At 46.9% G+C, this 15,598-nt stretch overlaps 1 protein-coding gene across 16 annotated transcripts in view; it reads right to left on the bottom strand.

Annotated features, from left to right (window-relative positions):
* The window catches only part of UBR4 (ubiquitin protein ligase E3 component n-recognin 4), a 167,508-nt gene that overhangs the window by 16,145 nt on the left and 135,765 nt on the right, over positions 1-15,598 (bottom strand). For all 16 annotated transcript variants that reach the window (XM_040422715.1, XM_040422731.1, XM_040422756.1 and 13 more), the window contains 11 exons: positions 14,759-14,840; positions 14,211-14,384; positions 13,887-14,008; positions 13,584-13,781; positions 6,231-6,311; positions 5,877-5,964; positions 5,653-5,780; positions 5,431-5,538; positions 5,226-5,345; positions 3,722-3,912; positions 2,637-2,810 (listed from right to left, as the gene is read on the bottom strand). In XM_040422715.1, the coding sequence (XP_040278649.1) occupies positions 2,637-2,810; positions 3,722-3,912; positions 5,226-5,345; positions 5,431-5,538; positions 5,653-5,780; positions 5,877-5,964; positions 6,231-6,311; positions 13,584-13,781; positions 13,887-14,008; positions 14,211-14,384; positions 14,759-14,840 (1,466 nt within the window). The remainder of the gene's footprint in view (positions 1-2,636; positions 2,811-3,721; positions 3,913-5,225; positions 5,346-5,430; positions 5,539-5,652; positions 5,781-5,876; positions 5,965-6,230; positions 6,312-13,583; positions 13,782-13,886; positions 14,009-14,210; positions 14,385-14,758; positions 14,841-15,598) is intronic.

Raw genomic sequence — 15,598 nt, 5'->3', positions numbered from 1 at the left:
GGCGGGAACCCGCAAACGGTAGCCCCGCCAAGGAACGTTTGGAGGCAGCGTCCGCTTTCCAAACCTTCAGCCAGAGCTCCCTCCTGACGGAAACTGCCAGGGCGGAGGAGCGTGCAATAAGGGCTCCCGCATCAAGGGAGGCCTCACAAACAAAATTCCCGGCCCGAACAATAAGCTGGGCCAGGGAACGCAGGTCCTGGATAGGGACGTCCGAGTCCAACTCCTGTTCCAGCTGCGCACCCCAAGCAGAGATTGCTTTCCCTGCCCAAGCAGAGGCAAAAACCGGTCTGAGAGCCGAACCGGAGGCAGCAAAAATGCCCTTAGAAAGGGTCTCCATGCGACGGTCCTCCGCTGACTGAAGAGAGGACCCGTCGGGAACAGGGATGGCCGTGTTCTTCGACAGCCGGGCCACAGGGGGGTCCACCTTGGGTGGGGAAGACCATGTGGCCACGACATCTGCTGGAAAAGGATAGCAAATGTCCAGCTTCTTGGGGCTGACAAAACGGGCGTCCGGTCGAGCCCAAGCCTTAGACACCACAGAGGAGAAATCAGAGTGGATTGGGAAGACTTTTGAGACCTGCCTGGGTCTGATAAATGAGACGCTAGCTGCGTCCGAGCTAGGGGGATCATCCTGCACCTTAAAGGTGTCACGAATATCAGAGATGAGTTGACCCATCGCTGAGGCTAGCTTGGACGGCAGGGCCGAGTCCATTTCCAAATCTGAAACCGCCAATTCACCTTCAGAGAGCGAATCCTTTGGGGAGGAGAGGCTCGTCTGGGTGTGCACGCGTGGCGGGGAGAGGGAGGCATCCGAGGAGGAGGCTCGCTCTACTCTAATACGCTTCTGAGAGTGCCTAGCTCGGGAGGGGTCACTAAAGGAGAGTGAACCCGCTGCAGCGGCAGAAGCGGTGGACCCGGAGGGCGCGACAGTAAGAGTGGCGTCCTGCGGGGTAGGCGGCCTGTCTATTAGGCGGCCCACGACATGAGTGAGGCTTTCCACGGCCTGGGACAGGGATCTAGCCCAGTCAGGCGGGTCAGAGGCAGCAGGGAGCGACACAGCGGGCGACTGAGGCTGCGGTGGAGCCCGACATGCAGTACAGTGCGGATCAGACTGCCCCCGGGGAAAGGGTTCCCTACAAGCAGTACAGGCATGGTACCAAGGCTTGGCGGCTGCAGAAGGGTCTGACATGGTGGAACAAAGATGTTGCACTTAAAGTGGGAGACCCCAAGGAAAGAAACGGAGATAACACTCAAGCGACAGTACTGTGGCACGGAGGGGGTTAAAAGTCCTACCAGACCCGGATGATGCAAGCGGCAGCGGTAAGGGGGAACAGACTGAGGAGGCTGTGGAGGAGAGGCAGCAACCGGCTTCGGATCGCACTGCAGAGAGGATTCCACGCAGCACTGTGCGATGAACCCGGAAGTAGCGGAGCGCATGTAGGAAGCTCCGCCCCCTCCCTGCCGCTCTGAAGCAGAGCCGCGCGCGCGCGGCAAAATGAACTTAACCCCCAAGGATAATGAAATGCCGGCCTGAAATGGCGCCGTTCACGCCAAGAAAGCGGCCCCCTCCGCGCCTGGATGTGGCAGAAGGCAGCGTCCCTGCCAAAGACTGCCCAGATAAACTCCCCTGCCCGGTAACGGTCCGATATCGGGGGGGGGGGAGGGGTGGGCGCACGATGTAGCAGTGGCCATGTAGTAACAGTGGCCATGGGAGCCCAGGAGGCCTGTAGCAGCGGTGGGAGGGAGGAAGGGGAGGCTGGAGCAGCCTGTCTCACCATACGCTGTCTTCACCCTCAATCCATCCAGCGGGGTCGCCCCTTCAGCTCCTGGCACCGCAGTGGCAGCAAGCCGGGGGAGGGACTTGGCGTGCGGGCGACCCTGAGCTGGCGGGACGCAGGGGAGCGAGGCTGCCCTGGTCCACCTTGTCTTCTGTGGGGGAGGCGGCAGTGCGGATTACCGGCACTGGCGCAACTCAACCCCGGGAGAAACAGAGGGGTCTAATGCGCCTCTGTTGTCCCTGTAAGTAGAAAAAAACCGAATTAAAAACAACAAATAACGTAAAAATAAAAAATCATAGGAAAACAACCCTGCATAAGCAGGGGGTGTCTTGCCTCCTTGGACACTAAGCAAAAACTGGCAGTCTCTTCTCCAGGCTGAAGGGTATAGCTGATGGAGGAGGGGCTTACAGCTTTCACTTAGTGTCACGCCTCCTAGGGAGCAGAGCTATACCCATGGTTTCCTGTGTCCCCCAAGGAATATGGGCGAGAAAGGTTGTATTCCCATATCAAAGCGATGGATATGCCACCACTTTATGGTCAGTGGGGGGCGGGGGTATGACCTCAGATTATGAGAATGATGGGGCAGCAGTGGGGCAGACTTTTCAGACGTTTCTTGCACAAGTGCATGGGGCCAGTTGCAGTTCCCTGCACATCGAGTGCCCATTTGCAGGGGCGCAGCCCTGTATCAGCTATGCCACAGGGTCAACCCCCCCTCCCACTGATCATATATTAGCAATATGCCATCACTTTATGACATCGGAATATCTCTTTGATCAATGATTAACCCCAATATCCCAGAGCTGAAAGGCTCGGCAGCCATCAACAGTTCTGCGTCATTATGGACGGTGAGAGTCTTACTTCTTTGCACTGGGGATGTGTTTCTTCATGTAGTCCAGGGCATTCTGTGTGATCCCCTTCTGGAGTATGAGATCTTTTAGCTGGTGGCCATTGCTGTTATTCTTAATGCCGGCGGCGATTTTACAGAAACAGTCCAGGAACACCTTGTCATCCGTGCAATGCTCATCATCATACCTGAGAGATGAAACAAGTGAACACCAGGGAACTTAGATGGGTTATATCGAATGTGGTAAAAACTCTGGACATGGCCTGGAAGACATGGGACGAGCTAAGGACACAAACAGGTGAAAAAATGTGATGTTCTATCTAATGGGGAGGTCATCACTAACGCCTACAGTGGAAAGTGGCTGATGACTGAAAGCAAGACTGCATACCTAAAGGAGTATTCCTGTTACTACAAGTTATTTCCCACCCACTAGATCGTATAGAACCGAAGAAGGTTGTAGCAGCACTTATGGTTAAAAATGACCAAAGGGTGGTGGTACCAGCCTGTAGAGCCCCCGTTATTCAAAATGCAGAGAGACCGCAGCAAGCAGAAGTCTTCAATTTAAAACGGATTTATTCACCAATAAAAAAAAGACCATGTAAGGTCGAAACGTAGCAATATTTTGGTGAATAAATCATAACACCTCTGCGTGCTGCGGTCTACCTACTGGATAGGGAATAAGGGGATAAGTAGCTAATTGGTGAGGGTCTTCAACTCCAACATATCCCAAAATCAAAGGTCCCATTCCACCTTCCTAGCATAACAGAGGGTTAAACATGTGTTCTGCTGCTCCATTCATTCTTTATGGTACTGCCAGAGATAGGAGAGTACATGCAGCACTTGGCTAAATCTGGCAGCCCCATAAAGAATGAGTGACAAGAGTGGCGAGGATTACGTTGATCCATTAGGACAGGGGAGTGGGGTGCCCGTGTCTAGGCCTGACCACAGGTGGACAGGGGATAACCTATAGTAACAGGAATACCTCTTTAACTGCTAGTGTTGATACTCCCGTGGAGCAGCCTATATCAAACTTTCTATATTTCTAAAAGAAACAGAAAAGTTTCCCAAAAAAAAATCCTACAATAATAACGAGGCTTACTTCTCAAACGTGCAGTACGGCTTGAAGCGATCCACAAGAATCTGCATTTTTTCCATTTCTCCAAATGACAGGTATGGGATGATGCGTAGCAAACCCTGCAGCACGCTGGGATTCGATCGTACAAATGTACTATTGATCTGATCAAGCAGCATTACCAATTGATCCTTATCGCCGGTGAGCAATAGGTTACCCTGCAAAGAGGAGAAAGCAACAGGGGAAATAGTTACTTGTAGAGAGCAAGGCAAGCTAGTTCTCAATATTGCCATACAGCCCGCATTAACTTTACTGAGAGGCTGCAGCAGATCTCCATTGTAAAGGATGGTGGTGCCACCTAGTGGCAGAAAGAGGAATGCATTGCATCAACAAAACAAGAAGCTTGGAAATCTTGCAACTCATTTTACCCAAAATGAACAGCCTAATCTGCCTTGGATGCAAATACAAAAATTATACTCCCAAAAAGAGAAAAAAAAACATGGATCGCACATCCACAAGTTCTGGATGTGCACAATTTACATTGCTTTTCGCATAATTACTAGTATACAAACGCCACACTCCGCTAATGTATACAAGGTCATTTGTATAAACTCTTTGGTTGCTATGGGCAACTAAGCCAGTTCTACTTTACACCATAAGTGAACCCATCAGATTCCACCTTTCATTTTCTAATGGGTGCTGTCCAAAATGAAAGGTGGAATCTGATTGGTTGCTATGGGCAACTAAGCCAGTTCTACTTTACACCAGTTTGATAAATGACACCATCTACACATCTGTTCACATGGTGCAGTACTGTGCGGTTGCTGCTGTGGTGAGGCCAAGTGCCACGGGGGCCCAGTCTGACAGAAGGGTTGTTTTGGTGGTGGCTGCCATGTGGTGCTTTGCCAATTTAGAGTAGGTCCCACTCTAAAGAGGCAACCTAGACGTGGTGAGTGGGCTTTTGCACTTTGATCAAATTGTATACAAATGGCCTCATGTACAGTTAGTGGACTAAGGCGTTGTATGCTAGTAATTGTGCTTAGAAACAATGTAATACATAGCTTGTGGATATGCGACGCATGTTTTTTCTCCTTTTTGGAAGGATACATAGATTATATATATCTCCTCATTGCTATACTGCCCACACTGGTAAGGGCAGACCTTCGGCAGATGCAGTTAGAAGACTTTTACTTACTGCACAAGGGAGTACGAGGCCAAAATGATACAAGCCGCTAAAGTGTCCCTCAAAAGTGACTATCCTGCCCGACATGAAAGCATCATCGAGAGATGCCACTGCAAACCAGGCTGCATAGCTGCCAAGGTAATCATACAACACCCGGAAACTATTGTGCACAGGTCCAAAGAGTTAGAATAGCTCTGGCGTGATCCGTGCTGTGCACATCGTCAGACTGGGCAGAACACTGGAGACTTTTAACGTGTCTGATTTAAGGTCTATCATATATGCCAAACCTAAGTCTTAAGCCTCACCCCCCACAGGTTACAGAATATAGAGTGCCCCGTTTCCTCTCACCTTGTCCTCGCTCAGTGGCTCAGCATTGGACTCATCCAGTATGATTTCCATTATACTCAGCACTTGTTCGGCCACAGCGGCCCCGCCGCTATCTTTGCTCTCCTGCTCCGCCACCAGGGCCTGGAGAAAAAGAAGACTCTGTAAAATCAGTAGAGAGACCCCTCCAGATAGGATATATGTAGTCAGCAGCCTGTACCAGCCTTACCAAGTTCAGGGTGCCCAGCATTACATTCAGTGTGTTCATTTCAGGTTTCACCAGCTGCTGACGATTCACCTTCACCTTGACACAGTAGCTGAAAAGTTTTAGAAGGACCTGCAAACAAAGGACAGACACAACTCACCAGACGCTCATGTACATAACACACAGACTAGTACAAACCTAACTATGGCAGAAACAAGCAAATCTACAGTAACAGCTCAGACTTACTGTAAGAAGATGACGACCCTGCTTGAAGTCCTTGATACCAGCCAGACGGTTTAACATGCACTCGAGCCCGCCACATTGAGCCATTACTCCCGCCATCTTGTACACTTCCTCCTCATCTTCTTCCTCATCTATTAAAAATAAAAAAATACAAGTGACAATTTGTTTCCCCAGGCTGGTTAATAAACAGGTTAACATTTTACTATTCCGTCGCCTATAAACGTTACCTGTCGTTGAGTCTAAAGACTCAATGAATTCTTCTGTTGCGTCCCCTAGAAGACCCCTCATTCTGTAAATTATTCTCATCGGTTCACCCTGAAACAGTAAAGAAGGATGCAATGAGACGTCTTTATCGGTCAGGACACATTGGAAGTTGTTGTTCTGCAATGGAGGGGGGAGCAGAAGGTTGAAGTCTTATAGGGCAGTGTCTGATAAATAGGAAACCCAAACTAAATCTGAGGATTTAAGGATCCTAACCCAGTATGTGTGCACTGCACATCGGACTCCTGTTGTCCACTAAAGTAAATAAATATGGTGTGCTACGAATGACGTCAGTTTATATAGATGAGAATGAACCGTACCTCATTAGTCGGGCACCAGACCTTCTTGTACACCTCGGCCACCGGCAGGTCTAGGCTGATAATCTTATTATTCACCAGAAGCTGTAATAAGACACAATGATTAGCATATAGCTGCTCCGCCACATCTGCAATTTTTTAACTCTGCCACAATTGTTCCAATGTCTTAAAGCAGCAGTCAAACTATGATCAATAAAATCTTTTCAAAAGGGATTATCCAGCTTAAAATAAAACAAACAGCAGCAGTGAAATGGCGGCATATAGCATGTGATCACTGCGACCACTGTCCCCAATCATTGACACCTGAGGACAGCGATTTGCTGTAGACGTCAGGTGCCGTATAACGGAAAAAACTACAAAAACCTCCAATGATATATCACGCCCATGGGTCAATTACATCCAGACCCAAACACCCAAAAACCAATGGGACGCATATATAAAAAAATATATCAATTACCATCTTTATTGTTCAACAAAAAATATAAATGACGGAGCAGCTGGAAGAAAGAGACACGATGGAATATAGATACAGAGGACACAGCAAAGGGCATACACATAGTTATATTCCCCTGGACATAAATCACCCTATCTGTGGCGAAACCAACCTCGCCACTGGGTTTCGGAGGGGCCTGGCTACCAGCCTCTTGCCTCAGGATTATGGCCCATACTAACTTTAAAGGAGAAGACAGACCGACCGCACAGCTTAAATCTGTCTTTGGAATTGTATTTTATGTTATGTGAGGGTACCCAGATAGCTAATTTTAGTGTATTTGTGTATTCTGAGTGCCATTCACCTAATGATATGCACTCAGACTTGAGCTATCTGGGGCTATGTTAAATGTCTGTGTTTGCTGTGGGGGTGTGACATTGTGTGTTTGGGTGGTGATTTCTGTCCTGTTGTCCCCCACATCAGGGGTGGGCGATATGGCCTAAAATCTATATTGCGATATAATTTTAAGCATGTGCGATATGCGATATATATGGCAATATATTGTTTTCTATATTTGGGGGGCGTGTTTAAACTTTTTTTTTACTTTTTATTTAATAACTATTAGTCTCCTTAAGGGCTAGAACGTAGAACCCTTGTCATATTCACCCTAATAGAGCTCTATTAGGGTGAATAGGACTTTACACTCTCCCTGCTGCCCTGTGCTTTGTGTACACAGCAGCAGGGAGCTGATCCCCCTCCCCTAAACGGTGCCATCCCCAGATCCCCCCCCCCCCCCCTCAACGGTGCCATCCACAGATCCCCCCCCCCCCCCCTCAACGGTGCCATCCACAGATCCCCCCCCCTAACGGTGCCATCCACAGATCCCCCCCCCCCCCCCTCAACGGTGCCATCCACAGATCCCGCCCCCCCTCAACGGTGCCATCCACAGATCCCCCCCCCCCCTCAACGGTGCCATCCACAGATCCCCCCCCCCCTCAACGGTGCCATCCACAGATCCCCCCCCCCTCAACGGTGCCATCCACAGATCCCCCCCCCCCCCTCAACGGTGCCATCCACAGATCCCCCCCCCCCCCTCAACGGTGCCATCCACAGATTCCCCCCCCCTCCCCCCTCAACGGTGCCATCCACAGATCCCCCCCCCCCCTCAACGGTGCCATCCACAGATTCCCCCCCCCTCCCCCCTCAACGGTGGCATCCACAGATCCCCCCCTCCCCCCTCAACGGTGCCATCCACAGATCCCCCCCTCCCCCCTCAACGGTGCCATCCACAGATCCCCCCCTCCCCCCTCAACGGTGCCATCCACAGATCCCCCCCCCCCTCAACGGTGCCATCCACAGATCCCCCCCCCTCCCCTAAACGGTGCCATCCACAGATCCCCCCCCCTCCCCTAAACGGTGCCATCCACAGATCCCCCCCCTCCCCTAAACTGTGCCATCCACAGATCCCCCCCCTAAACGGTGCCATCCACAGATCCCCCCCCCCAAACGGTGCAATCCACAGATCCCCCCCCCCCCCCTCCCCTAAACGGTGCCATCCACAGATCCCCCCCCCCCTCCCTCCTCTAAACGGTGCCATCCACAGACCCCCCCCCCCCACGCTCACAGGAGTACATTTAAAAACTAATCAGTAACTTTAACTTTATTCATTGGTGATCTCTTTACTGGATACCTTACTAGGTCTTAGCTCCGATAACAGCAGGCAGTGCGGGGGGCGGCGCTCACTTACTGACGTCACGCGCCTACGCCACCTAGTGGGAGGAGCAGGCGCGTGACGTCAGTAAGTGAGCGCCGCCCCCCGCACTGCCTGCTATTACCGGAGCTAAGACCTAGTAAGGTATACAGTAAAGAGATCACCAATGAATAAAGTTAAAGTTACTGATTAGTTTTTAAATGTTCTACTGTCAGCGGCGTGGCCCTGTATATTCTGTCACCATGGGAACGCCTGGGGGTTAGAATATACCATCGGATTTGAGTTTTCACGCGCTCACTGAGATCGTGAAAACTCAATGATTTACGGTCAGTCCCTCCCCTCCTCCTCTTTTGTCATTGGTGGTCAGCGGCAGCCGCGCACAGTGGGGAGGGAGGGACTCTCTCCTCCACTGTGCCCAGTGTGCCGGCTCAGGAGAAGATGGTGCGCGCAGAGAGCGCGATCATATCGCGGTCCGGCGATATGCTCAAAATCCATATCGTGGCACAAATTTATATCGCATATCGCCTATATCGCCCACCCCTACCCCACATGTATATTGGCGATTTCCCTTTGTCCTGAGAGATAATTGAATTGCTCCTCGGGTGTCTCCAGGGCAGAGAGGAGGAAACCATGATGCATTGTGGGGATGTGTTGTGTCTGTCTATCCTGCAGTGCTGCATATCTGTCCTGTGTCTTCCTTCTGGTCCCCTAGGGGCGTGTCCACCAGATGGGGACCTGCATAAATACAGGCAGGTAGCCCTCAATAAAGTGTTCCTGTTTTACCCTTTATCATGTTGAGGCTGATGTTTGGGTAACTGATCGACGCTGGGGATTGCTATACGCTGGGAGATTTGCTATACTCCCCTGGCTATAACTACTAGCTCTTGTAAGAGCTGTTCCTGCTCTCGGATTTTAGGAGAGGTTCACCCACTGGAGCCTTGTCGTAGGTCCAGGGTGGGTAGGAGACGGCGAGACCTCAACCAAGCTTCGGCGGTTCGTGGGGTCTGCAGTGCGTACGGTGTCAAGTGGGGTGCTTGGAGTCCTCGGAAAGCACTAGGAGCATCCATTCAATGGAGGTACCCGGTCGGGGTGCCAGGAGATCCGTTACACTATCCAATCTAAAACACCTCACCTTTTGAGAGGTGAAACGCGTGCTGAGCTGCCAGCGCCTGGGGTAAGATCTTAGAAGAGGTGCATTATGTCGCAGGGTATGCTCTTTAGATACATGGAATTCCATCTTTGGGTTTAATTGTCCATGATTGGGTTTGCCTTCGTATATGTGTTGATTTGTACTCACGGTGTCACAGCAGAGCTACGTACTTGTAGCTGGTATATTATCATACTTCATAGTTAATAATTATGACACTGTGTGTATGATACAACACACTTGCTTATTGTGTATTTTACACGTATGGGAGGCATCCTAGTGAATGGTGGAGCCCTCATTATATATGCCCTGATATAAATATTATAGGTCTGTTGTTGAGAGGTATCTGACCACGTACTATTGTGTGACTCGGGACATGTTTTAGATTGGATAGTTATATTCCCCTGGACATAAATCACCCTATGCGTATGCCCTTTGCTGTGTTCTCTGTATCTATATTCTATTGTGTCTCTTTCTGCCAGCTGCTCCGTCATGTATATCTTTTATTGAACAATAAAGATGGTAATTGATATATTTTTTATATATGTGTCCCATTGGTTTTTTGGCGTTTGGGTCTGGCTGTATGATGGAATGCCACTGATGCCGTTCGTAAGCAAACAGCATCAGGACTACTGCACGTGAGTACAGAAAGGTTATTTTAAGACATTGTATAGGTTTCCAGAGATTGTTAATTAAACCCATTTAAGGCTACTTTCACACTTGCGTTGTTGTTTTCCGGTATTAAGACCCAGCAGAATATTTCAATGCCGGAAAAAAAAAAATTCAGTTTAGTCCTCATGCGTTCCGAATGGAAAGAGAACCGTCCAGGATGCATCAGGATGTCTTCCCAACGTTACGGCAGCATTCCGTTTTGTGACCGGACACAAAACCTCTGCAAGCTGCGGTTTTGTGTCCCATCATAAAAACGGCAAATAAATGATCCGGAGCTGAAAACAATGTAAGTCAATGGAGACGGATACGTTTTTTTTTCCGGTTTTGATTTCATACAACCGCCTCCTAATGGAATGGATGCATCCGGATGTGCTAAATCAAAATTGATTTGTTTAACACCGGTACAGAGATCCTCTGCCGGATCTCAATACTGGAATTAACAACCCAAGTGTGAAAGTAGCCTAAACTAGTTACCCTGTATTCATCAGGTTAGGGCATTTTTATTGTAATTTTCATCATTATTTCTACTACTGATATAATGTTACTAAATTTCTTACCAACCAGAAGCTCCTGATAAGATCATCTGGTAAAGTTGTCAGGCCACATGGACATTTTGGGACTATTAAAACTGAACTAGTCATCACTGTGTGGGGTGGACTGTCCAGTGATGGGGTCATAGGGCATTCTGTTTAACAAGCACCTAAACATGCTGCCCAGTGTTTTGGTGTCACAACTCCCCACAGGGGCACAGCAAAGTGTCAGATATATTGAGCAGAAAAGGAATCAATATTATAAAAGCCTTTATACAAATTATATTTAAAGATGGGTATATGGGCATTCTGGTAGCCATCTTGTCTTGTGAAAGGGCAGTGTGAGTTCGAGCTTTCTCAAGACAGAGAATCACTAATTAAAAAGTTAGGAATGCTTGCATAAACCATTCCCAGGTCGTAAATTGAAGGGGGGAGGTAAAGAAGTACCATAAAACATGCAGGCCAGTCGTTGAAAACAATGGACTGAATGTGTTAAAGTTAATTTTTTTCCATCCCAATTAATAGAAGGGGATCAATTTTATATTCATTGTATGGAGTATATAGCTATAAAGTGATTGTATTGTGCATTATATATTTTATACTATATGTTATGTTCTAAGAAACTGAAATCAATTAGAATTCATTATTGATAATCAAAATATATTTATGGTGTATAGAATTAGGTGAGGTTTCCTATGTGTGTGAACAAGAATGGTTGAAGTAGGGCTGCAGTAAACTAATATTTTAGTAATCGAGTATTCTATCGATTTCCCGATTCATCGAGTAATCTAATAAGAAAAACCTTCTAAAAATAACGTACGCAATTACGTTTTTCTTTATAAAAACAATATTTTTATTTCTTACAGTGGTGGTATGGTATAGCAAATATTTATGCCAAGTTGGCTGTATAAAGTTATTGGTTTGGAGGGGTTAATGGAAGCACCTTGGCAATGGGCATGTATAAAGTTATTGGTTTGGAGGGGTTAATGGAAGCACCTTGGAGGTGCCTTCATTAACCCCTCTCTAAACCAATAACTTTATACATGCCAGGGTGGTGCCTCCATTAACCACTCTCCATCTGCCTTTCAATATCAATTTACAGTGAGTGCCCCCGATTCCCCCCTGGCGTGCCTCTGGTGCTGTTAACTTAAATTACCTAATGGCACTGGCACTAGTGAGGAGGGCGCAGCCACAGACACATGGAGTCCGAGACCGTCTTCATCCCAGCATGCACTGGGACCTTACGTCACACACACATCATTAGCCAGCGTGCTGACTGCGTAATGTGCAGTTGCGCACATACATCAAGTCCTGCCTGCAGGGCGGTGCCATCTCTCTGGACTCCGGAGGACACGGAGCGGTGAGTGAGACGCTTCATTTCACTCCGGCTCCGTGATCATGTCATGTAAACGATTACTCGATGCAGGGAAACTGCATTGAGGATTTTTTTGACTCGATTTAATCGAATTATTCGAAGAATCGTTTCAGCCCTAGGTTGAAGTTAATTACCACATGTCTGTGGAATGCACAGATAAGGAGATAAGTGTCCTGTGAAAGTTGTTTTAAATCGCATATCGTTCTAGTAGACTGGATGTCTGACAGTAGTAAGCCTAAATGCCTTAACTATATTTATAACATGTTACCAGACCGTCAAAGGTTATCTTTTTGTCAAATTAAAAGAAAATAGAAGAATTGACTTGTAATTACACCAACTGTTACATAGAACCATAGTGCCCCCTTGTGGTAGAGTTGAAGTAAGAAAAAGGGGATGATATAATACGAAATGATGTCATAGTCACGTGGAAGACCAAGTCAAGCCCCTTTTCATAAGAGCGATAAAAGATAGTATGAGGGGACACAGGGGGGAGGCCACTACAACTAGAAGGAAAGAAAGCCATTACAACACCCAAGAAAAGGCACACAAGATAGAGGAAAGATCAGAGCAAAAAGAAGACTTGACCTGACTTCATTGCTGAACCTTGACGCTGATTTCTTCCAGACAGATTAATCCTGAATAACTGGTATAGTATACATTTTCTTCTGTATATTAGGCAACTGATTGCCATATACACATATATTTATTTAAATAGACCATATTGTTATTTGTAGGATCTAGATTGATTGGAGATAATTGTACCTGCAGCATCAATTATGTCTTTCCAATCTAGGGAGATTAATCTATACAATTTTATATCTACAATTGTGTGATCTCCAGAGAACTGATTGTAGTTCTAGTCAGATGGTCTAATTGAATTGATATATATTAAATCACATGGTGAAAGCCTAACTTTGAATCAGAAAAATCTGTTCGCTGTGAGAAATCAAGTGTCAATTTTAAGTTTTATTTCGTTTCTGTTATTACTAAGATACTAGTTTGATTATATCTATATCCTATAGGTTATTTTGTCTTCTTGATTGCATATAATTGATTATTCTTTAAAATGCCACCAATTTGATGATATATTATATATTTTTTTTTATTGCACTGAAATATTATTAATAAATATATGTATATTTTGTATACAACTGTCTTCCTTTTGTCATCAACTTAGCACAGATCACGAGCTCTTGTTAGCTTTTTATTTGTGGAAAACAAGTTGGAATCTCCTCCATTATAGATCCTAACTTGTTTACATAAATTAATTAAACTGTTTATCAGAGCAGTATAAATATTCTGACAAAAGGTGAAGGTTTAGGGGAGCAAGCCTCCCAGAGTGTATAGGAGTCTTCATTGAACCTTTTGTATTACTATGTGTCAGTGCTGCAAACTGGTTCCAGTGACGTTGCAACATTGATGGAAGCTTTTAGGCCATTTTTAGATGTGATTTGCTGCAGATTTACATAACAGCTTATGTTATTTACTTACCTCCATCCCACTGTCGTCCTCTAGCAGGGCCACAAGGTCACAATCCTGGCAGATCTTATTCTTGATGTCTCTCATTAGAGGCCCAATTCCTGGCTCGTTGCTGCTGTATGGGTTCCCTGGCATTCGGCCCTGGAGGAAGTCTTCTTGCTGGGGGTCTTTCTCCAGAGTTACAAAAAACTCTGTCACTTCATTCTCCTCCTGATGAGAGGACTCAACACAATCAGTTTACGTATTACTGTGACAAACAGATATTTCACTGAAAAGTAATGTATTGGTGACCATGTAGTTACTATTATCACTCACGGGGTATATGATGCTGCAGAGCCTCTCAAATATAAAGACTGGCGTTCTGTAATCATCCAGGCTATACCGCTTGGCTGTCTCAATGCAAACCGCCATGAAAGCCTTGGTTTCTGACTCGGTACCTGCAGAAAGGAAAGCGTCAAAATTGCTTCTAGTGAAGGTGGATTATACCCAGACACCCCCAGACACTTTGTAATGGAACCACCAGACCGCAATTACTTCTCTGTGTGATGATATAGAAGCCCCAAAATTATAATAAACCTGCAGAATTCCTAATCATGAAAGTACATTAGCTGACACACAAGGAGAAGAGTGAGTGCTTACCAGTAGTCATGTCCTCCAGCATCTCCAGGAGCATGTCCTGGGTCTCATCAATCAGTTTGGTTCTCTGCACCACCAGCTTTCGAAGACAGAGGTATCCATTAAGCACAGTGCCAACCAGACGGCTCTTGAAGTGACGCTTGATGGATTCCACCTCCACAAATTCAGAGAGGAGACCTGAGGACCAGGAGACAAGAGGTCTTGAATATCAAATATTAGGCAGGCAATGGTGAAACCCTATTAAGTCATTTCAATGTAATTGGGAGGGCCCCCAAGAGTCCCACCTTCCATAATCAAAAGGAGGGCCACTGCAAACAGTGGTTCTCAGTCTGAAGGACAGAGCAAGTAGAATATCAAAGATGAATCTATTGGTTTCAATGGGATAAATGGAAAGCACTACGTTTTGAGTTTTCCTGTAGATAACAGTCACTCAAAGGGGATCCCATCAATAACCCCCTTAAAATCTCCTCTTCATTGAGGAGGAAAAGATACGCAGCTATCAAAACATCCAACAGATAAGACTACCACTGCAAGATATCACAAAATTTTACCTGTGAGACTCTTCAGAGCATATCCCTGCTGTAGATCTGTACTAAGAGTCGCTTCTTCTAACGCCAGCAGACGTGCGATTTCCTAAAGGAGAGTCCACACAGTCATATATAGGAAACCTATGCATCTCTTAGATGACTCAAGCGTGGAGTTTTTATCTACTTTGCACTTGGGATCACAAGAAATGGCATCAGGAGGAAACGTATGATGAAGGCAGCCATATAAACAGCAGACATAGAAGGGGTGATGGGACTGAAGCCTAATGCACCAGACTACAAGTGGTGGCACTATGGCTACATTCACTCAACAGTTTTAGGCTACTTTCACACTTGCGTTCGGGGTTCCGCTTGTGAGTTCCGTTTGAAGGCTCTAAAATGCACAACAACAAGCGGCCCCGAACGGATCCGTACGGCCCCAATGCATTCTGAGTGGATGCGGATCCGCTCAGAATGCATCAGTCTGGCACCGTTTGGCCTCCGTTTCGCTCAGCAGGCGGACACCCGAACGCAGCTTGCAGCGTTCGGGTGTCCGCCTGGCCGTGCGGAGCCAAACGGATCCATCCAGACTTACAATGTAAGTCAATGGGGACGGATCCGTTTGAAGTTGACACAATATGGTGCAATTTCAAACTGATCCGTCCCCCATTGACTTTCAATGCAAAGTCAGGACGGATCCGTCTGACTAACTTTTAGACTTAGTTTTTTTTTTCTGAAATATAATGCAGACGGATCCGTTCTGAACGGATACCATCGTTTGCATTATAGGAGCGGATCCGTCTGTGCAGATACCAGACGGATCCGCTCCGAACGCAAGTGTGAAAGTAGCCTTAAAAGGCACTGATG

The sequence above is a fragment of the Bufo bufo genome, chromosome 1 (assembly GCF_905171765.1).
Source record: "Bufo bufo chromosome 1, aBufBuf1.1, whole genome shotgun sequence".
Lineage (NCBI taxonomy): Eukaryota > Metazoa > Chordata > Amphibia > Anura > Bufonidae > Bufo > Bufo bufo.
This window is presented reverse-complemented; position numbering and strand designations above follow the sequence as displayed.